This window comes from Agelaius phoeniceus, chromosome 17, assembly GCF_051311805.1.
Source record: "Agelaius phoeniceus isolate bAgePho1 chromosome 17, bAgePho1.hap1, whole genome shotgun sequence".
Taxonomy (NCBI): Eukaryota; Metazoa; Chordata; class Aves; order Passeriformes; family Icteridae; genus Agelaius; species Agelaius phoeniceus.
The window spans coordinates 7,620,999-7,644,219 of NC_135281.1; the positions used below are offsets into that span (position 1 = coordinate 7,620,999).

The 23,221-nt window shown below is 47.9% G+C and overlaps 2 protein-coding genes across 2 annotated transcripts; both read right to left on the minus strand.

Annotated features, from left to right (window-relative positions):
- Window positions 1–329: 329 nt before the first annotated feature.
- On the minus strand, window positions 330–7,615 carry LOC129127852 (thyrotropin-releasing hormone receptor-like). Its single transcript, XM_054644737.2, has 2 exons — window positions 6,697–7,615; window positions 330–3,664 (listed from the first exon to the last, which is right to left on the minus strand). Exons 1-2 carry the CDS (start codon window positions 7,477–7,479, stop codon window positions 3,284–3,286), a joined length of 1,164 nt encoding a protein of 387 aa, XP_054500712.2. The 5' UTR covers window positions 7,480–7,615; the 3' UTR covers window positions 330–3,283.
- Window positions 7,616–14,875: 7,260 nt separating this feature from the next.
- OCSTAMP (osteoclast stimulatory transmembrane protein) lies at window positions 14,876–22,859 on the minus strand. The gene is made up of 2 exons (XM_077187468.1): window positions 17,414–22,859; window positions 14,876–16,134 (listed from the first exon to the last, which is right to left on the minus strand). The coding sequence occupies exons 1-2, from the start codon at window positions 18,449–18,451 to the stop codon at window positions 15,646–15,648; spliced, it is 1,527 nt and encodes a 508-aa protein (XP_077043583.1). The 5' UTR covers window positions 18,452–22,859; the 3' UTR covers window positions 14,876–15,645.
- Between the last annotated feature and the right edge of the window lie 362 nt (window positions 22,860–23,221).

A 23,221-nucleotide genomic window follows, 5' to 3' on the forward strand; every position in this document is an offset into this window, starting at 1 on the left:
TAAACTGAATAAATGCCAGGAGCTGGAGCCAACCTATGGCTCCTCAGGCACAGAAACCTCACTCACCACTGCCATCAGCTCTTCCCCAAGCCTCTGTCACCTCCACCCCCCTCTCTGCACTGCTCACAAATTCTTCCCCTCACCCCAGGGTGCTGCAGCACTGCCAGATCCCTCCTCTCCTGCCAGGGACTTATTTGTTTGTAATTGAAGAAACCAGATGGTGTTTTACCAGGTTAACAACCCCTGAAAGGGCAGGGGTTAGAAATAATGAGCTTTAATTAGGAGAGTAGCAGGTTAGATCATGTTGAGTTGCACTTCAATGCAATAAATTACTTTGGAGCAATAGATTCTTTATTTGCTGGCATGTTTATAAACTCACAGCCCACACTCATGCTGTTGAGACAAATAAATGCTGAGGGTAAAATACAGCTTGAGGTTTTACAAGCAGTGTCAGATGTTGCAAGGCACAAGGTAATGCAGGCTGAAGCTTCAAGGGAGCTCTCTGATTTCTTATAAGGAATTAAGGTTTTTATTCAGACCCTGAATATCCAAAGGAAGTTACTGTGATGAGTTATTTATTTTAATTCCTTTCTGCTAGTGATTCATTTCCCAGCAGAATGCATCTCTCAAGCAGCATCTCTTTAGCAAGATGAGTGGTGACCTTCTGCCTCCACTTCCACCCAAAAGTCTCTCAGCTCCTCCTAAAGTGTCAGAATACATGTAGGGGGAATGACCAGGAATTCATTCCTCATCTAAGAGTTTAATGCTCTGCTGCACTTGTTGGAGATCTCGTGGTTCCAGGAGAATTTATCTGCCAATTACATCTCAAAAAATAATACAGGGTCATGCAGTACTTGGCAGCTAAGAGCAGAAAAGGGAGTTGAGAACCAGGTTTTAATTGAATCTCAAGTATGCTGAACAAATATTTCCGAACTTTCAATTAGCTGTTGGCCTGAGGCTGAAATTGAATTAAGAAAATAATGCTTTTAGGGAGTCTCCATCTGTGGGGAGATGCAGAAAGGGAGAGAGTGAAGATAGGAAATGTGATGAGGAGGTGGAAAACATCCTGCTGGAGATACTTCAGAATTCACTGCTCCTTGTGCTTGCAGAGACCAAGGCTGTCCAAGTGCACAGCCCATGGCTGAGAAGTGCCTTAGGTCAGGATGCAGGTGGGTTTCCAAGCTCTGGCAGTAAATCCTCTTCCCACATCCAGCTCCCTGCACTCACAGCTTCAGGCTGGGGGGCTGAAGGACACAGGACAGTCCATCCCCAAGAAGATGCTGCCTGTGCTCAAGGTCCCAAGGAGGCACCAGCAGCCACTCAGGGATCCCCTTCCCCTTGCTCCACCTTACCCTGGCCCTTACTGCTCTGCCTTGTCTGCACATGCTTTTGTCAATGGCTTCTTCTGAGCTGCTAAGGAAAAATCTCTTCTAAGGCGGGGGGGAATAGTCTGTACTATAAAAAAGATTGTCACAAGCAAATCCTCACGTTAGCAAAAACTCCATTTTCTTCAAGAAGTAAATCCCAAATCTCTGTGCAAAACTTTCTTAACAACAATAAATAGGAACTCTGTTCCTAAATTCACATTATACAATATACACAAAACAGTGCAAAATAGCATGAATCCTTACATTCCAAATGCACTAGGTTTAAAATAATGGCAAAAAGACAATTATCATTCCCTCATCCTATATCTAAATATAAAGGGGCAAAATCAATATCTACATTCTAAATCTAATATCTATAGTCTATATCTAAATGTCTACATCTAAATAAATAGGGGCAACATAGATGGTTTAATAACATGCAATATAATAATCATACATGCAAAACCTCCCTACACACAAAAAATCTGGTCCTGGACAGTCCCAACACACTGAGGGGACTTGAGGTCTTGTGCTGACTCACCCAGTGAAGCGATTTCCTGTAGATGTAGAATGGTTAATTAACATCTTGTGCCTTTGAAAATACCATGCACACATTTTCCTGAATGGATGCAAAATTTTAGGCTCTTTTAACACTATAGCTTGGTGAAAGCCAGTGTTGACTAGTGAGGCTGCACTGGCTGTTAAAGTAGTACTTCACAGTTACTTGAGGTTTACTGGTGGCAGACACTTGTTTTATTTGGCAAGAGCCCTAGGGTTTGGCTCATGTGCAATCTTTTTGATTTTACTCATAGTCCAGATAGTCTCTTGCAAGTCTGGGGCAAGTGTCCTTAGATTGGTCTCCTGGATGCTGCAGGGTATGAATATCTACTTTGCTTACAAGACAACAGCAGCAATAAACATTTGTGTCACTAATCACAAAACACCTAATGGACTTCACAAGCTCTTCCCAGGAAATAAGAGAATTTCTACACCTGCCATTGAAATGCACCTGTAGCTGGGGTAGAGAGCAGCACTGCTCTGTGGTAATGACTACACCACACTGGGGCTTACAGGACAACAGTACGGTTTCCATCTGAAACAACCAGAGGAATTTGGACAGGAAAGGTAAAGTTATCCAAAAGAAACTCAGACCACAGCGTTGGAAGTACTTCTGTTACATTAGGGAACACTCATTATTAGTTTGGTCATTATTAGTTTGTTCACTGTAGCAAATCCATCTGGTCTGGACCTTGGTTTCTGTGCTACCAGCACTGCAGTGTTTCCAGAAATATGACACAAGTCTCATGACACCCAACTTTGATTATTCCTACTGCAGGAGTCTCCCCCTGAGAGTCCCTTTACAGCCAATGGCCTCATACCTTGGAGGCATTTATCTCCTCTGTCGGGAGGTGTATTCCTCACAGGAGAGCTTGAGATGAGAGGAGACACATGAAAGTGCCTAATTGTTCCCATTAACTTCAGAAGGACTCCAGAGGAGCAGCTTCCATGGGGTGTCAGTTTGGGTAGGAGAGACTCACTCGAACAAAGAGGTGTATTTTTTCACTCTAACAAAGAGGTGTATTTTTTCCTTGAATGCCCTTCTGTTCCTGGGATTCCTTTTAATGCTTTGGCCCAGCTCAGCACTTGCATGTAACACAAAATGGGGTGGCACTGCTATATTTAATAACAGATGCTTTAGAGATGCTAAATATTGACACGTGCCTAACACTTCACCAAACAAGAATAAATCAGCGCTAAGGAAAAGCAAATTAATTTGCTTTTAACAATATGTTTTGTTAAATGCCCTGAAGAAGTCTTGAATGAAGCTTGCTGCAATGCCAAAGCCATTCCTCTTGGCACTGTCCCAGCACAGTGCATACAGCCACACAGCTCCCACTGCCTGCATTGTTTCAGGCTCACAGGATTTGTTTATTCTTCTTTGCAGGTGCAGGGAGCCTGCTCAGATCCTCCTGCTCGGTGAGGTTGTGCTCAGAGCTGTCATGAGAACAATCCTTCACAGCACTGTAGTACACCGGGGTGGTGCATGGGGCAGGCTGCTCAGCACTCTTCTCCTGGCACTTGTAGAGCTTCCTAAAGGCAGCCCTGAACTTCTGTGACATGAGGTTGTAGATGATGGGGTTGATGGCGCTGTTCAGGTAGATGCACAGGCGGCAGAAGAGGAGGAACCAGGTGTTGAGGTACGGAGGGTCCACGAAGGAGTTCACCACCACCAGCGTGCGGTAGGGCAGCCACAGCACGGCAAAGAGGGCCACCACCACTGCCAGCATCTTGGTCACCTTGGTGGGGGACATGCAAAAAGACAAACAGCCAGATGGGGCTAAATCTCCAGCAGAACTTTCCCTCCAGCAGCACTTCCCCACCTGGAGCACTGGTGCAGAGAGCTGGTTTCTCTCTCTAAGCATTTAAAAGAAACACACAAGCCATCGGCCTATTTCTCACTTTTTTCTCTCCATTTTAATCAGGGAATAATCTTGCATAAATAAAACCAGAAATTATAGGTTTTCATCTACCATTGAAGAGTCTCTAAATCTCTTTAGAAAAATTATTCACTGTCCTGGAAACAGGCTGGGATAACCATAGGAATGTCTGTACCAGAAAGAAAATTTGAAAATTGTACATAACAGTAAATGAATGGGGAAAATACTTGTCTAAAGGTGGGGACCTTGGTTTTAGGGGTGCCATGGGATACACTTCATCTCCATCCCTAGGGTTTCCTGGTTTCCTACACCACCTATATTGCTCCAGGGAATAGGCTCCTGGTACAGAGCAACCCTGAAAGCAGAGGAGACTGTTAGGAATCTTATATTACTTGTGCTGGTATAGGGCTTAGTTAGCTACTTACCATGGGTTACTTTAATTTTCAGCACACTGGGGGAGTACTACATCATCATATTGGGAACAAAAAGAAACTGAGAACTCAGAAGTGAGCAATAACTGCCCTCAGCTCAGCATAAGCTTGTTTAGGAAATTGGGGTTTTGCACAAAACACCAGTCATCCTAGTAATTTCAACAGCTGTTTCTGCAACAATCTGCTAAGTGACAATCTTCCTCAAATGAATTACTTACAAAATACACACATCCCCACAGAAGAAAATATGACTAAACACTGATGCCATATGCATATCTAGGCAGCGGTGTTTCAAACGTCAGAAGGGAAGTTGTGCAATAATCCAGTTCTTAGTATGGACATAAGCACTGGGATCACATTTAGAGTCTCTCAGCTTTTCTTGGAGTGCTTTTTTACTTCATCAAAAGAAACTCTGCCTTTCTGTTATGCCGTGAGTAGGACCTGGGAGTTATTGCTTGTGGCAACAAAACTTATCCTGGAAGAAAGGAACTGCTACCAAGCTGTGGCTGAAATAGAAGGGTTTGCTGTGTGTGGTTAATGGAACTGTGAGGATCTCAGAGTGATACAGTGAGTGCTGAGGCTGTTGCTAAGACTGAGGCTTGTTTGCTGCCACAGTTTGTTGCCTTTTGGGAAAGATATGAGAAGAGAAAGTACAAGTGGTGTCTCACAAAGCTCTGTTCAGCCTCTGCCCCTGTCCTGGAAGCCACAGATGCTTCTCCCCAGCCAGTATCCTCCCTCCTTGCTCCTGCTCCATCATTCTGAGTTGTACATCCTTTTTTAGGAATCCCACTCCCTCTAGTGGTCCCTCTCCGGAAGGAAAAATGAGGACTTGAAAGTGTTCGTTGAAGTGATAAATACAGCAAAGCTCACATCTTGTGTTGTCCTGCTCAGGATTTAGGTGCTTTTGAAGCCCCAGTGAGAGAACAGCAGCATCTTCATACGCCAAAAGCAGTGCAGTTTTAGGGCTGCACTGTGTAGGAGCACAGCCACAGAAAATCTCCCTCAGCCATCCAGGCAGGGGAGAAAATGGGCACCTCTGAGAGAGCCCCTTTGGGACCTTTCCCAGGGAACTCTGGGCATGGGGCCTGGAAGAGCCAGTTCCCCTATAAAGAGAGGCCGGGGAGAAATGCTGATGTGAGTGCCTGTCCTCTGTTCAGAGGCACCTCCAGGGCTACACACACACCCCAACTGGAAGCCCTGGAAAACTGCTTTACAGTTTAAAAAACTTAGTGCCATCTTTATTCCTTGTGATGGCAGCACTGTGATGTCAGGCCATTCAGGGGAAGTCTTTGCATGCTAGGAGATTTTGGGAGGTAGTGACAATCTCCAGTAAACTCCTGGTGTAACAGTGAAGAGAGCACAAGATGTTTCCAGGAGCTGGAATGCCTCAGCAGCCACTTGTGCCCCTCCATGGCACAGCACTGCAGGGGGAGCAGCACAGCCCCTCCAGCAGCTGCTCTGGAAGGAGAAATCCATCAACCAGTCGAGAGCCCTCGCTGCCAAACACCCTGCCCGAGGCTCCTGCAGCAGCCAGTGGTCATGGGAGAGCAGGCAAATGCTTTTGAAGAAGTCAGCACTTGCTTTAAACCTTTCAGAAAAAAAAGGAAAGAAAATCTGGACTGGAAAGACTTAGATGTTCATGAAGGAACACACGCTCTCTGAGCTGTTTGCTTCCCCTCTGTGACCCTGATTCATCTCTCCTGGGGAATGGAGGCTCCTGGGCAAGGCAGGCAACAAGTTACTGAGCTGGAAACAGGAGAGGCTGAAGTCTACTTTGGGCTATCTGGAAATCACAACAGAGCTAGTGATTTCAAGGACTCAAGCCAAACTCCCAGATTTAACCCTTTCCTTTAAAAGGAAAGCTGAATGGGCCCTGCCTATTCAGAATGGGACTGTCCCATGTCTGACCTGTCCAAAGGGATGGGACACAAGGCTGAGATTGTCCATGTGAACAGAGCAGTGAGGACAGAAGGAAGTGGGAGGAGAGGACATGGGGAGACAGGAGGCAGCTGAGAGACACAGGGATCACCAAAATGCAAGCACACCATTGTGACACCAAGGTGCCTCACCTAGCTGGGGGGCTGCAGCCAGGACTCCAAGGGAAGACAGTTCTCCCTTCTCTTTACTCCTTTAAATCTGAGCTCACCTGCACAGGACACTGTGAGAGGTGATTCAGCCCTCTCCTCCTCGGGCAGGCAATCATAATTAATTAGCCAGCAGAGGTGCCTGCACTCCTGCCCCTCCGGCTGAAGCCCTGTCCTGCTCTACCAAGCCCAACCAAACCAGGGCGAGCCCATCTCTGCTGCCAGACCCCAGCTGGGCTTGAGGGGCTCCTTTGCAGCAAACCAACCCTCCCCATTCCCTCCCCCAAGGCAAACAAAGCACCGTGGCACCTCTCTGCCTGCCAGAACGCCCCTCAAAGCCCTGAGGCCGGCACACCCAGCCAGCGGGAGCCCCTACCTGCCTGCGGGAGCTCAGGGCGCCCCTGGTGCCCCGGCAGGAGAGCCGGAGGGAGCTGCCCTGGGGCACGGAGCCCAGGAAGGAACGCGGCTGCTGCTGCTGCTGCTGCTGCGGGGTGCCGGGCAGGGGGCTCACGAACAGGATGCGGGCGATGAGGCCGTAGAGGACAGTCGCCAGTCCCAGCGGGATGACATAGAAGACGGCGAAATCCAAGAAGTAAATGGGCATGTAAAGGCTTCTGGAGACCCGGTAGCCGCAGATGACCTGCGCCCCGTCCGAGAAGGTGACCTGGGTGGTGTCCACCAGGAAGAACCACATGAGGCAATAGAGGGAGGTGAAGAGCCACAGCGAGGCGATGATGCGGCGGGCGCGGGACACGGTGCACAGGAGCTGCGCCTTGATGGCGTGGCAGATGGCGATGTACCGCTCCACCGTGAAGGCGGCGATGGACCAGGCGGAGATGTTGATGCCCAGGTACTGCAAGTAGGTGATGCAGAGGCAGCCGGCGTAGCCGTACACCCAAGAAGCCACCACTTCGGAGATGTTGGGCAGCCCGGCCGCCAGCAGCACGATGAGGTCGGCCACGGCCAGGCTCACCAGGTAGCAATTGGTGGGGGTCACCATATGCTTGGTGCGCAGCACCACCAGCACCACCATGGCGTTGCCCGCGATGCCCACGCCGCAGATGAGCAGCACCAGCAGGATGGTGACCACCTGCAGCTCCAGGGGCTGCCGGGGCATCCTGCCCAGGCTCTGGTTGCCGCTGGCCGAGCCGTTCTCCATCGCGCCTGCAGCCACGGCGGAGCCCCGCGCACCCTGCGGCGGCAGCGGGGAGCCGGGGCTGCCCCGAGCCCCCTCCCCGCCTGCCCGCCCACCCCGGCTCCTCCCTCCCCTTTTTCTTTCCACGATTCACCCCAGGTCTTGCAGCCTCCCTGCTCCTTGCATCCCCCTCTCCTGCGAAATGTCCTCCCGGAGGGGCAGGGAGCGGCTCCCCGGCACTCTCCAGCCGGGACTGTCCGGACCCGCCCGGCTCCCGGGGCTGCCCAGCGCTCCCCTCAGCCCCCGGGGAGAACCAGCGCTCCCCCAGGACAGCCCGCAGCCCCCCAGGGCTCCCTCGGTGCCCGGGACCCCGCATCGCCTCCCGCCCGCATCGCCTCCCGCCCGCATCCCGCGCCCGCCGGGTCCCAGCGCACCCGGAGCCGGAGAGGGAGGAGGAGGAGGAGGAAAGGAGCCCGGGCAGGGGATGGGAGCGCAGGTGAGAGAGCCCAGGATGGGGAGGAGCAGAGGCTGAAAGCAGCCCAGCAGGGATTGGGACTGCGAGTGCCTTTGTCCCCCGCCGAGGCTTTGCTGTCCCCCAGTGTTCGCAAGGGTCCCAGGACGAGGGAAGAGACGAGAATGTTGACTCCATGTTTCAGAAGGCTTGATTTATTATTTTATGATATATAGTATATTAAAACTATACTAAAAGAATAGAAGAAAGGATTTCATCAGAAGGCTGGCTAAGAATAGAAAAAGAAAGAAAGATAACAAAAGCTTGTGTCTCGGACAGAGAGTCCGAGCTAGCTGGACTGTGATTGGCCATCAATTAGAAACAACCGCATGAGACAATCACAGATGCACCTGCTGCATTCCACAGCAGCAGATAATCATTGTTTACGTTTTGTTCTTGAAGCGTCTCAGCTTCTCAGGAGAAAAACCCTAAGGAAAGGATTTTTCAGAAAATGTGTCTGTGACAGCCCAGGGCAAGTGGAGCTGAGGGTGAGGAATCCTTTATTTCTCATCCTCAGGAGGGTGGGGCAGAGATGCCAGCGATATCCACGGCCTTTCCCGTTTGCCTGGAGCTGGGGCAGAGGAATGGCACCCCTGAACATGGGGTAGTGACCTGCTTGTGCTGTCTTTCCTGTAGCCATCCCTGTCCCATGTTGCCATGATATTTTCTGAAAAATCCCTTTGCCGGGATTTTTCTCCTGAGAAGCTGAGAGGCCTCAGAAATGAAATGTAAACAATGGTTATCTGCTGCTGTGGAATGCAACAGGTGCATCTGTGATTGGGCTCATGTGGTTGTTTTTCATTAATGGCCAATCACAGTCCAGCTGTCTTGGACTCTCTGTTCAGTCACAAGATTTTATTATCATTCCATTCTATTCCTTGCTAGCCTTCTGATGAAATCCTTTCTTCTATTCTTTTAGTATAGTTATAATAGATAATTTTCGTTTAATATAATATATATCATAAAATAATAAATCAGTCTTCTGAATAATGGAGTCAAGATTCTCATCTCTTCCCTCATCCTGGGACCCCTGCAAACACCACCACAGTCCCAAACAAGCACAATGTCACCTCTGAGGGAGAAGGCTTAACCAGTCCTGGACTGGGGGATTCCAAATCTTTCCAGCAATGAGGCTGGGATGTCTGGTATCTCCCTGCTGGTCAGGCTAGGAGATCCAGTGTCTCCCTGATGGTCAGCAGGAGACACAATTTGCTGCCAGCTGTGTGCTTGCTCCTGACATCTCCGCAATCTGTCAGAAAATGCATTTTCAAATTGAAAGAGCAGTTGTGCTAAGGGGTCCCTAACTGGTGGAGTGGAGGAAAGGACAAGGGGAGAACTCCCTTTTTTATTAAATAATTTCAGTTAAAGGCAGAAGTGTGCTGTTAATCCCAGACACTGAGGTGCATATCCCCAGTGTGAAGGATCATTCTGATGCTGAGGGATTCAAGTCCAGCATTTCACAGGCAAATTTTTAAACCTGGGCAGATAAAATGCCTTTTGTCTGAGCCCAAGGAGCAGCACTCTGCCCCCAGACTTTCACTTGCTGTGGCAAATAGCATTTTCCCCTTTGCTTTGGGAAACTTTGTGCTGCTCCTTGGCAGACAACAATCCATGTAGGCTTTCACTACTTCCCACGATATTTCATTCACGTTTGGGTCAGTTTTAAAGGACAATTATTCTCTTTCAAATTGGTTTCCTTAGGGCTCCACTGGCAGCCTGCACCAGGTTCTCTGTGTCCCAGCAGCCTCACACCCCTGACACCCGCTATGGCCCCAGGTTTGGGGGATGGCAGCTCCTGTCCCTCACTGCCCTTCTGTGGGAAGGACTGGCAGTGTGGGCACGAGTGTTTGCTCACATAAGCCAAGGGGTTTTCTATTTTGGTGCTCTGGAGTGACTCAAAACCAGACACAATTGCAGCACTTCATCCACTGCTGCTGTCTCACGGTATTGCTGCACATCCTCAGGATGTGGACTGTGTGTGGAGGAGGAGGAGAAGGGACAAATCTGGCTCAAATGTCCTGAGAGGGGGGTTGGGGTTCATTTTCTTCCTCAAACCCGTTCCAGGAATTGGCTTTGTGGGATCAGGAAACAAAATCAAGACAGACTCCTACAAGTACTGGGAACAGCTTTGTTTTGTCCAGACCTGGAACACTGTGCAGGATAATTGCAGGTAATTATTTCCCTGGCTGCTTTGCTCTGTGGCACAGACAATCCAGCAGTTATTAGTGCAGAAAACAGCAGCATTTACAAAAAGCCCCCCACTGCAGCAGCTCCTCCTGCCTGTCCCTGAGCTGCTCTGTGTCCATCCCCAGGCTGGGGCTGGGCTGGGGGAATGTGTGCCTGCACTCACTGGGGGGTTCTGTTGTCCAAATTGTGAGGCTTGCTGTGATGACTGGTTAATATTCCCTTTACAGATTCCTTCAGTAACTGTGATGTTCAGGATGTGACTGAGGCTTGTATTATTTAAGAGGCTACCCAGCTTGACACTAACAAAAATATTTTCTTCCAGCTTGACTTAAATGTAAATATTTTGATGGCCAAAGACGTTGATTTTTTTTTAACTAAAATTCCATGTTTTGTTCTGTTAGCACACATCAGCATTTCCTTCTCTGCTGGCATCACCTGGCACCAGCATCCTTTATGAATACCTGCCACCACCCATTCTCTGAAACATCAGCAAAGAGAAATCTTCATTATCCTGAGGTCCCCCAACGGGAATGGCCATGTCACTGGGTCTGTTTTTGGAAAGGGGTGTCTGTGCATCTCCATGGCCAGGTGAGCAGCACTGTGCCCCTGCTGGGTGCTCAGGCAGTTCAGCACTGCCTTCAGGATGTCCATGAAGTCTTCTTACAGCTCATCCCTCTCACACAGCCTCACTGGGCAGCTCCCTTAGTCCTATGAACAGAAAAGAACTCTAGGGCTTGATATATTAAATAAACAAAGCTAAAAGAAAGTGATCCTCCTACTTAAATCTGTGAAAAACTTCTTTCTGTTCCCTTGGGCTTCATTGCTACAAATATTAAACCCATAAAACTTTTGCTGCTGGAGCTGGGGCACAAAGGTGGCGGTGTCCATGTGGTGCCAGTGAATGTGGAGAAGTGCAATTACAGAAACCACAAGTGGTTTTGAGACACTGCTGACAGGGTTTAGGGCCCTAGGCAGTGGCCAAATTTTGAGTTGTGAGTGATGGTTGGGAAGTGCTGGACCAGGCAGGAAGGTGCTGGTGGCTCTGCTGAGCAGCTGAGGGTGACAAGTGCCAATGGAGATGGGGAATGACAAAAGCAGCAGGGATTGTTCGATCAGAAAGACAAAGGAGAGAGAAGTTCTGTCAAAATCACCTTCACTGTTTCAAAGTCACAGGCAATAAGTAAATTGCTTTGGGGTTTTCTGGGTTATTGCCCTCAGAGATCAAGCGAAAAAGGCAGCTGTCAAGGAATTAAACAGATGCAAAATTGATCTGGGTTTGTACTTCATGAACACAAAAATGTGAAAAAAAATAAAATAAAATCAAAACCCTGGTGGTTTTCTACTGGTTTCTGTGAACAGCCCTAGAGGGAGCAGCTCACAGACCTGGTGGCATCACAGCAATGTGGAAGGGAACAGCTTTATGGAAAATGCTGAAGACTGAAGGAATGGAAAACAATCGAGAGGGAGGCAGTGGTGTGGATTTCTGTGGGTGAAACCATTCCAGGTTTGAAGATGAGAATATCTTCAGGCTCTTCTCTCAGGTCCCAGCACAGGCAGCATTTCCTGGGGGCAGTGGGTGCCTGATGGACCTGGTGGTGCCAGGAGCTCCAACCTCTCATTGTAACATGGAGCCTGGGGAAGAGCTGTGCCAGGGAAAGGATGGTTCCCCATGCTCACATGAGGCCAGGGGTTCATTACCACAGGCTGCACAGGCAGCTCTGTGGGTCATCTCAGGATCCTCTCTTCCCTGTCTCACTGGTGGAGTTTCCTCCTGGCTTCTGGGTACCTTCCTCTCTAGTTTGAATAATCTCTTTTAAAGATCTGTTGCTATTCAATCTGTGATGCACTGTGTCTTAAAATTGCCTTCAGGACACAAAGGAACTGGCAATTTTTCTTCAGCTAATAACTGTAATCTGAGATTTTAAAGAAAGTCAAGTGAGGCCTTTTCACAAACAGGAAAATTATCCCTTCACCCTTCCCCTGCTTCCTTGCTGTGTTTGCAGCCTGAGACCTCAAGGAAAAAGCCTCTCACTGCCCCAGAGTTATCAAACAGATGAAAACAGATATTGCAAATGAGGGGCTTGGCCAAGGCCAGCCATTCACAAGCCTTTCATTTCTGAGTACAGTTTATTTGTGAGCTGTCCCTACTAACATTTTAATAAGTGCATCCTTCAAACTCTGCTCCAGGTGGCTCCTGGAAGGGCTGAGCAGCCTGAATAGTAAAAAAAAGAAAAATTTGATAAGTCAGTGAACCAAACCACAAGTGTGCATGGGACACAGTGTATTTTTTACAAAGCCTGTGAAAACAAACATTGTCATCCCAGGGGATTCCCCACCCTGTGTCACCAGCAGTGCTGCCCTGAGCTGGCTGTGGGAGCCTGGAAGTGCCCAGGAGAATGGGCCCAAAGGGTCCCTTGCCCTCCCACTGAGCCCAACATCCAGGGATGGCATCAGCTGCACAGCCCATGGCCCTGCAGCACCTGGGCATCAGCCACAGCAGCAGGTCAGGGCTCACAGCATCAGGTCAGGGTTCACAGCATCAGGTCAGGGCTCACAGCAGCAGGTCAGGGCTCACAGCATCAGGTCAGGGCTCACAGCTCTTGCTGTCACCAATGAACTCTGCCACCTGCTCCAGTGTGCTCAATCCTCCAGGAAATCTGCCTGGATAAGCAAAAAGAGAGAAGCAGGTGAAAGTGTTGGCTTCCAGGGCAGCACAAAGCACTGGGAGCTCCACTCTTTCTGGAGTCTTGGTGTCTGTAAGAGGAAGCTGTGGTTTGGGCAGCCAAAGCTGAGCCCTTGCCAGAACCAGCAAGGCTTGGAGGTGTGCTGTGAAAATGACACATCCTATGCTGTGCTTGGGGGCACTGTCTGTGACACATCCCACCTCAATCTCCCATCCCAGCATGCAGGGGAGGATGTGCCTGCAGTCAGGACAGAGACTGGCAGCTCCCAGAACACTCATCTGGGTGGATGAATGCTTCAGGGGCATCCTGGGGGGATAACAGCCACAATAAAAGCTCTTCATGTGGTATTATGGAAGAATAAAAACTCTGGCAGAACAATTAGACTGTAATTATGGGTTATTTCATATTCTGTGACATCTGAATGTCAACACCATAATTCTGTAACAACAAGCACTTGGTACAGCACACTCTGCACACCTGATGAAATTGGTTTTTGCTTTTATTAATGTCCAGGAATATTTCCTTTTCTAAAATTTGGTGCACAGAAGTGTCTCTTCTCCATTGCTATTACAGTGCAAATAACATAGATAGGATAAACAAAATAAAAATGGAATTTGGTTAAAAATCAGAAAACACTTCTGGAGAAAGGTTTTTGTTTGCTTGCCTCTCTGCTGTGGTAGATGCAGATTTGTGGCTATGAATGAGATGTTTCCTAGAGTCTGCTGAGCTGGATTATTTACACTTGCACCTCATTATATTAAGGCCATTCATTCTTACCTTACAGCCAGCCATAAAAAGAACTTAACATATATTTTACCTAATATACCTGAGGAAATTGAGTCTGTTCACCTCCATTCCTTCACTAAATACACAACAAAATTCCAAGGGAATCAGGGGCTTCAGGGACTTGAAAACAAAGGCAATGAGAGCCCTGATGAGCAGGAGTGAGGGTGTGAGTGTGGAGGGGCTCTGAGGGATGAAAATCCCCCAGCAAATAATGAGACTTGTACATTGGTTCTACTTAATAAAAAAATATGTGAATAAATTAACGTTTCCTGCTGGTTAATCTGCTCAGCATTTCTCTCTTGCATCATCAAGCAAACCTTGGCAAGGCAGCTCACCCCTCCAGTGGGCAATGCAGCTTTATAATGGCAATGTTTTCTGTTTTGTCACACCTTTATCTGGCTGAGGAACAATGCCTCTCAGGAGAGCAGAGCAATTTCCAGCAGCTCTGCCTCCTGCCAGTTCCCCTGTCTGGGGAAAACATTAAATACAGCCCAATTCAGCACCAGGGACAATATGGCTGATGTCACAAAGATAAGTCTTCCTGAGGAAAAACTCCTTTTCAAGTGGTACTTGTTGGAAGACAACGTGCTGCTGGGATGGTTTCCTGTCTGAAGGCTTCTCTCCTCCCAGATGTTTGAACCCCAGCTCCAGGTAATTTTAGCTATTCAGTGGAAATCTCTTTGCTTTCACCCAAACCATAGAGCACAGGGCATTTTCTACAGAAACACTATGACAAAGCCCCCCAGCTGCTGTAGAGGCACAAAGATGCTTGGATTAATCATCAGAACAGCAGGGCATTAAAAACCCTGGGGAGAAGAATTCACCAGGGTTTTGTACGATAGATGCTTAAAAATATAATCCAAACACACTTGTGTCAAGTACCTCAGAAGATGAGAAAATTCAGTGCATCTGGCAGCAGCTACCACTTCATTTCTGTCATTTAATCTCATTGAGGTGCATTATGTCAAATAATTACCTTGATGAAGACTTTAATGGAAGAAGGGAGGAGAATAATAGATATGCTTCGAAGAAATGAAGCTGTGAAGTTGCTCAGTTTTTAACCTGGCAGGGATTTATCTCCCTCTCTTCTGGCTCCTACAGAGGTGTCCAATCTGCCTCTCTAGCAAAAATAACACATTTCAGAGGGTGCCCAAGTGATGCATTTATTAATTTGGATACAATAACATAGTTTCTGAGCTTGAAACAACCCAACATTTAAAACAATGAAATCCAACCAGTTTTAATGGCACTGCCAAGGGACCATTAAAACATGTCCCCAGTTTCACATCTTTGTGTCATTTAAATCCCTCCAGGGATGGTGACCCTACCACTGCCCTGGGCAGCCTGTGCCAGTGCTTGGTAAACCTTGAAAAACTTTTTCCCAATATCAAATATAAACTTCTCCTGGCACAACTTGAGGCTGTTTCCTCTCATCCTACCACTTCTTACTTGGAAAAAGAGATTGGCAGCCAAATTGACCTTTATTGACTGTACTCATTCCCTTCTGAGGTTCTGCAGCTATTTTATTTATATTTTATTTTGAACAGCCATTTTGAAGAGATTTTTGTAAAGCCCTCGTGTGCTGATTTCCACCACCCATCCCAGGATGAGCCTCTCATGGTCATATTGATCTTGAATTTACTTCAGCAGGTTGAAATTACACTTTTTAGGTGAATAAACTACAAAATTTATCTGGTCTACCCAGGCTTCTGTGCACAAAACCTAAAGAAAAACTCATTGAAAATTAAATGTATCCAGTCAAATGACTTTCCCTTTTTGTTGCCTGAAGGTATAACTTAAGAAAGAAAGGAAGTATGTATTCTTCCAGCACAGATGTGGTGGAGAAGGTAAATGAGCTCCTCCTTGACCCCAGCTCCCATCTATTCCTCAGTTAGCCTTGCCTAGTGCTGCAGATATGCAACAGCTCACTTCACACCTTCTTATAGATATTAAAATGGAAATGTAGCCCATTTTTCTCAATTTAATGCAAAAATGTGACATTTCAACTTTTTTTTTTCTTTTCTAGGGTTGCGATTTTTTTGAGGGTTTGTTGGGGATTTTTTCCCAAGCTCCCAGCACTTCCCAAACTCTGGGAAACGAAAGGCGCGATGCCGTGGCAGAAGCCTGTGCTGTGATGTCAGCCACACAGCCACCCCCCCGACTTCCCAAGGCAGCCTGGCCAGAGCTTTGCTCCCTGCTGTGCCTCCTGGCCAGTCTCCTGTACAGGTGGAGCACTCTCTTCTCCTCGCGGCCCTGGAAGAAGGAGGCGGCGATGCCGCGGCACAGGCGGCGCGCGAAGGGCTCCAGGAACACGGAGCCATAGAGGATGCAGAAGAGCAGCCCCACAACCAGCAGCACGGAGGGGTTGGGGGGCCTGGGGGGGCTGATCCTGCAGCGGGCAGAGCTGAAGATCAGCTGGTGGTGGTAGGTCCTGTTGAAGTCCCTGAGCGGCAGCGCCTCGGAAGGACGCCAGAAAAGTTTGTATAGAAAGGGCATGATTCTGATTTCAGCCTGAAAAAGGGAGAGTTAAAATGTAAGTCCATTTTGGTCTGAGGAAACCATTTGGGGTATGAAGAAACCAAAATCAACTGGTTACTACAAAAACATCTGGGGGGTGGAATCAGTGTTACAGCACTTAGAGAAGGACACTGAAGGGTGCAATTGTCGCCCTGCTTTTTTAAGATTTTCCAAGCCTTCTGATGTTTACATTCTTGTAACAAACTTTCTCACACGCTTTCTGTGAATAACTTATCGTTTTACATTCTTTTAGAGAAGAAAAGAAATTTGATGGACTGTTAGTTTGTCCAGTGTCATTGGAGAGGTGGCACTTCCATCTTCCAATCCTCTGTCACTTTTAGAAATCTAGAAATGTTAGAGTCAAAAAATGAACTTCCCTTTTTTCACCTTAAGAACAGCAGTGTGTGTGTGTGATGTTGTTTCATGCCCTGCAGTGACATGTGATCACTACAGGCTGAGTAACAGTGCAATGTGCAGGCACTGAGCACTGGGCAGGGTGAGAGCCAGTCCTATCTGTCATCTTCATCCACTGGAACAGACATCATAACATGTGTGAGATTTATGGTGAAAGACACCCTCCAGACCATGGTATTAGTGGCTGAATATCTGAATATTAGAGGCTTTTTCTAAGCCCTGACTGTTTTCCTGTAAATCCATCATAAGCAGGTATCTGCAGTAAAGATCCTGGGCTGAGGAAGGAGGCAGGCTGTGTGGCAGAAGAGGGAAGTTAAAACACCAAGCCAAAGAATATTGAATTAGAAACTGGGGAGGTTTGTGGAAAGGATTGCAGAGGGCAAGGGCAAAGCCAGCAAGCAGGGATTTCTACTGAAGAAACAGCCTGTGCAATAGGATGAGGAGACATTCTCAGTGTTCATCAGCTGCCCCCTTCCTTTTGGACTTGCACCCACTCTGCAGTGGGGGAACAGTGCCCAAGGGACTCCCATTCCTCCACCCAGCTTAGGGAAGGAGTCTGGAGATACAGGGACATCTGACTGCCTGGTGCAGCAGTGCCTTTGCAGCATGAGGCACTATTTGCTCCCCTCCAAGCTCCCAAGGAGCTGTAACTTGGAGAGAGAGTGCCTGCTGCTATTTGACACACTGGGAGGAGCAGCTGAGGTTGTGCCACTGCCTCCTTCCCCAAAGGCTGTTCCTCATCCCGCTGGCTGCTGGGGAGGGAAGTCAGGATTGTGTAAGTACAAAGACTGCAATCCCACCACCACCTCCCTGAAGGGACACAGGGTCCCCACACAGGGCAGGACACCCCAGGGCTCACCTTGTATTTGATGCTGAGAGTGACAGGCACTGCAGAGAACTGAGCTGCCTTCCTCACCGCCGTGTCTGCCACGCTGAAGGCAAAGTGGTCCATGGCCACCAGCACCAGCATCAGCATCAGGGCCACGGTGACCAGCATGGCCTGCACGAGGCACAGCACCACTTCTTCCCTGGACAGCTTCAAGCCTGTTGGTCTGATGAGTTTTTTGGATGAGCCCACCAGGAGATGAGCTGCTCTTCTGTCCATGGCTAAGCATTCCAGCTTCTTGGTGATGTAAAAATTGTCAAAGCTGAGGTTGGTGAGATAATTTTTCAAATACCAGCTGGACTCAAAGCAGAGATAGAGCATGAAGAATCCAGCAGCCAGTCTGTTGGCGACTCGTACAGAGTCTTTGACCAGTACCTCAACAGACAGGAACTCTCTGCTAATTTTCTCACCAGCAAGGTGCATTTTTTGGTAAATCAAGGAGCTGTTCTGCAACAATGAAAAGCGAAAATGTCCATTCATAGGCTTATAAATGGATTGAGTGGCTTCTTGGACTGCATCCCCAAACTCCCAAGAAACTTTCTCTAGCAGGGCAGTTGAGTTCAGAAGGCTGTCAGAGGAGCTCTTGCAGATGCACTGAATAACCTGCAGTATGGTTTTAATGTTGCTGATGATGTTGGGTGTTATGTTCACCACTGCAATCATGATGCAGGTGGAGAAGAGAAGCTTCCGGCCCTGCTTGGTGCCTAAGGTGGGCATGATCATGCTGAAGACACAGCGGGCAGGATGCACCAAAAAGAGAGTCAGGAGAAGCAGCAGGCTGAAGGAGATGGCCATGGCAACGGAGAGCTGCCAGGAGTACTCCAGGGAAGCAAACATCCAGTTGTAAAAGAGGCCTCCTATCACTGCTGTAATGCAGGAGCACTGCAGAAACAAGGTCCACAGCTCTCTGCTGTCTGCTGGGACAGGTTTGGAGTAAATCCACCACAGCTCTGCCATAGTTCTGTGCACCTTTGGGAACAGAAAGTCTTCGCAGTAAACACGGGCTCTCATCCTGGAAAAACAAGTACCTGTGTGTTAGCAGAGGACATTCATAAACACTGATTAAGGGGCTTTCTTGAGATGGTAATTTATGGGGTTTTATACTGTCCTCCTCTGGGTGCCTCTGGTCTTACCCTTCTCTACTTCCCTGCTAACTTCCCAGATCAGCTGGGGCTAAGATCTCCCCTGGAAGCAGCAGAATAGGGAAGTTCAAGGCATTTATTGAAAAATAAATACTAATTACAATGCAACTGTTCCTCTATTAATGCAAGCACAGGAAAATATTGTGTTATTGTATAAAAACCATAATAGACTCATTCTGAGGGGTCATTCTGCAGCGGTTGAGGCTTTAATGCTTATTCAGAGGATGTTGGAGGGAGAAAGAGGAGGCTTCTGGCTTCTGTGGAAATTGTTGGACCAGCTCTGTATTTCAAAGGTTTGACATGGACAAGAGGCAGTTGAGTGGTGCTCTCCCTGCCTCTGAAGAGGAGGCCAAACACAAATCTACATGTTTAAGGGTGCCAAACAGAGAAAACAGTTTCACACTGAAGCTGCAGTGCCAGAGGAAGTCTCCAAGGACAAGAATTTGGCCACTAGAGACAGGATGAAATGTCCCATAAAGCTATTCAAAAGTCTAATGGAAACAAACATTTGGGTAAGAATTTAATTTCTCAGGCCTCACATCTGGAGTGACTCTCCAGAAACCAGAAAACCTGGAGAGGAGAAGAGCCCATCCTGAGGTTAAACCCAGCCAGGCAATCCCTGTCTCCCACTGCTGGACAGCAGCCTCAGCTATCCCTTGAGGGACAATTTTAGCTAGGAAAGGGGGTTTTCTGTGAAAAAGCCATACAATAGATATCAAGACAGAGAGAAAGAGAGGGAATAAAGCTGTCTCTACATACCCAGTGGCAGTGAGGTGCTCCAGACTTGCCTGAAAACTCTCCATGTTCCAGTGCCTTACTGCTCTGAGAGAGGATCCCAATGTGGCTGTTGGGAGAGGCAGGGTAGGAAACCAAGGCAGCACCAGGGAACCAGGAGTCAAAACCCAGGATGTTTTATGGCAATTCAGATCAGCAATCCCTGAAGTGTGCAAAACCTGGTGTGTGAAGCCTGGGGAATAACAGCACTACAGAACAGTGCCAGGATGCACAGCACTGCTCGGGCTTCACACTTTTTCTGGTCTTACCCTTATTGCAGAGAAGGCTTATTTTAATGACACATTAAAAAAAAAAAAAAAGAGACAATGACACATGGGCTGGCAAAGATGGAACAAGGATCCTGGAACCTGGGGTGTCATCATTCTATATGGGGAAATCACATGACTACTTCTCACACTGCCCACCAGCAAGCAGCGAGCAGGGCTGGCATCTCTCTCACGGTGGAAGGGACCTTTTCCTCTTTCAGATATCAGTCATGGCACAAAAGGCACAGCAGGATCCAGCAACCCAGTTGGTAACTGCTCATCTGTTCTGACACACTGCTGCTCCTTGCTGAAACTGTGTGTGGGGTTCACAAACGGCTTCAAGGCTCATCTCACAGTCCTAGCAGAGGAAGTTTTAATCTTGAACCTTTCTGAATTCCTGATAGCCAGCAAATCCACTGCAGAGAAAACCCAGCCACAGCCAGGATTCCCAAACTGTTGAGAAGCTCCCAGATGTACAGGCCAGGATGTGCAGTCCCCAAGGGACCAACTCGCCTGGCCCCCAGGACGTGCCCAGCAGAGCTCCAGCCACCAAACCTGCTCACCTGGAGATGAGCAACAACCACAGTGTTTGCTCCTCAGTTATGATCTCAGGGGTTACAGGAGCCTTCCCTGCCCCTTGGCCAGGCTCTCTCATGCTAAGCCACCATTTGTGGGCCAAGGTGACAGAGCTCACCCAGCTGCCCTGAGCCCATCCCCTATGGGGACCCGTGTCCCAGGCCGAGCCCTCCCGCCAGCTGGGAACCGCCAGGCCCCCGGGATGTTCTCATGCTCCCCTGGGTGGGAAAGGGCAAAGGGCTCAAGGTCAGCCCTGTCCCAGCCACCCCTGGGGACAAAGCACGTGGGGCTCTGCCCTCCAGAGAAAGGTGGGAGAGCAGCACCTTCCCCAGGGGACGTGGCTGGATCCCACGGCAGTGGCAGGAATTGAAGGGCAAGGAACGAGGAGCACAGGAGGCAGAGCAAACCTCTGCCCTTGTGCCCTTGCTGCTCCACTCAACAGCTCCACTTTATAGTTTCATGTTTCCTGTGTGGCTGCTGGAGCAAAGCTTTCCTCCTGGTGCCCTGGAGCACAGGGGCCAGATGAGAAACTCTGCCTGGCTCCAGCTGGGCAGAGGCACCAGCCAGGCGGGCAGGAAAGAAAGTGCTGTTTGTTTGGAGCATCCATAGCAATTGCTTGCTCAGGCCATGAATTAGGTCTTTAATTCAATGTGCACACTAGAAGGGACTAACCCAAAAGACCCATAGCTGGATCCTGCAAGGCTCATCAGCTTCTTCTACAACTAAACTCCTTTCTCGCTCTGCTTCAGAGGGAACTGGTATTAGCATCAGCCCCTGGGGCCCCATCCAGGCTATGCAGGCAGCTTTCTGGGGCAGAAAAGGAAATAAATTTAGCAATAGACTATAAAGAACAAAAACCTCTCAAGTCCACAACATCGTGGTGTTTTCTGAGTTTGCTACACCGTCTGGCAAAGGCACCTGAGGTTTGTGGGGACACTGAGCAGTAACTCTGGCAGCACCAAGAAGTGTTTCTTTTTAAGTAAGGAAATACTTAGATTGTTTTCCTCTGGCTCTACTCAAAATTGTTGTCTGCCAGCTGGACCTACAGCAAGGGCATAAATCTGGGGAAACTTTGATTTTATATACCGTGAATGACCTGTATATGAGATAGAAACCTAAATGCCTAACCTTGCCCAGAATACAATGAAGAAGCTTGTTTTGCCAAAAAAAAAAACAAAAAAACCAACAAAAAAACCCAAACCCAAAAAGCGCAACAAACAAAACACAGCAGCAAAAAACCCCAAATACCAGAATACCAGCGTGTGTGTTCATAGGGATACCTGGAAGGTGAAGGCTGGGAGTGGGAAAGGGGCAGGACTGGGACACGGGAAAGGCAGGACCACACATAGCAGCAAAGCAACTGTGACATCTTGTGGTCACACTCTGCTCAAGGACCCTGAGGTCTGGCTCATTCTGGTTCTGCAAAAAAACACTCCATGGTTGGGAGAGTTCTAAGATAAGGAGCATGTGTCCTCCTGGGATGCTCCCAGGTGCCTTTTCCCACCCTGTGTCATTTCCAGATGGTATAAAAGGAATTTGCTTTCTTGACAAGCTCCAGTTTCTGTAGAGGCCAAGCTCTAAAATTTTATAACATCACCAATTTTGACTTTTTAGCACTACAGGAGGAACCTGAGCCCCACAGGCCTGTGAGCAGCTTGCTGTAACTGTGAGACAGCAGAGGATTCCTTTGGCATCATTTCCAGGAACCAGAGCCTGGCTTTACCTGGATAAAGGATGAGCACTGAGGTTGTACCCACCAGGACAGGGGTTTAAATTCAATTCTGAGTGCAGACTGCAGTGTTTGAGGTGGGCCTGTGCCAAGATACCTGCAGGTTCAACCTGTGGTGACAGTGTCACCTTGTCACGGTGACAGGGAGGGGAGGGGGTGCAATGCTGTACCCCAGGCAGGGGGTAGGGTAAATGAACTATACAGCTGCAGAAGAAGATGAATGAAGGGCTAAAATAGAAATTTAAGTCTGAAGATAATTCTTCATGGCAGTATCATCAGCACCTGCTGATCACATTATTCTGCCCATTTGAAAAATTGAGGGTGTGGGAAAGGTTAACTAATTAGGAGTGGTTCTTTGTTTGTTAAAATCACTAAAAATTAACAACTTACAGTAACAGAGCCAGATCATGTCTTTTTAGGTTACTACTGTAGAAATATAGGAAAATCCTATATTTCCTATATTTATAAGGGATAAATGTGATAAGGGCACCAAGGCTGTCTGACCTGTAATAGTTGAATTCCCTATCGTGCTGGACTTTCATTTGTTTCACCACTCTTTCCCTGCCCCTCCTGAAATTCCAGCATCGTGTCTGAGTGCAAACAGAGGAGCACAGCTTTGGAATCACTCCCTGCTGTAAGGACCCACAGAGCAGCTCCTCCATGTGAACAGTTTGTAAAGCAACTCAAATGCTTCTGGGATAAAAGACAGCGATGAAATGCTTTCCTACTACAAATAAACCAAAATTATTTTCTTCCGAGTGTCTCAGGAGAACATATGGATGTTAGTCCAGGACTTGGTGGGGAGCATCAAAGGAGTAAAGCAGAGATATTCTGGATGTTGAATTTCAATGAGTGGCATTTCCTGTTAATTAAAATTCACAAGGAGTCTGCTAATGTGAATGGCTTTTGTGATGGTTGTTGGATTTTTACATTCCTAGAGAAATGGTGCATAGGCAAGCAAAGTTCCATTAAAATAACACAGTCAAAGTTATAGAAGGTTACTACAGCACTTGAAATACCCTTTCCTGGGAGTTTTCATATCTCTAGACATATCACAGACCCTTCAAGACTAATGGGGTTGACTTGCCATTAAAAGCTGCTTTTGGCAAATCTTAGTACTAGCAGCAGCAAATGGAATCAGAAATTATTCATGCAGGCCTGTTCACCTTTGAACCCCAGAAATACTAATTCTTAAAATCTCTGCTTAAAAAATTAATTAAAACTCAAGCATGCCAGACTAGTCCTACTCTCACAGAGGCCTGGGCATAAAAGAGCAGAATTAGGTAATGCTGTT

What these genes read in the sequence shown, in the direction of transcription:
- LOC129127852 (XM_054644737.2), bottom strand. Translation starts at nt 7,479, where the DNA reads ATGGAGAACGGCTCGGCCAGCGGCAACCAGAGCCTGGGCAGGATGCCC. An exon ending in CCCTGAGCTCCCGCAGGCAG is followed by an intron (nt 3,665 to 6,696) that starts GTAGGGGCTCCC and finishes TCCCCCACCAAG; the next exon opens with GTGACCAAGATGCTGGCAGT.
- OCSTAMP (XM_077187468.1), bottom strand. Translation starts at nt 18,451, where the DNA reads ATGAGAGCCCGTGTTTACTGCGAAGACTTTCTGTTCCCAAAGGTGCAC. An exon ending in CTCTCAGCATCAAATACAAG is followed by an intron (nt 16,135 to 17,413) that starts GTGAGCCCTGGG and finishes TCCCTTTTTCAG; the next exon opens with GCTGAAATCAGAATCATGCC.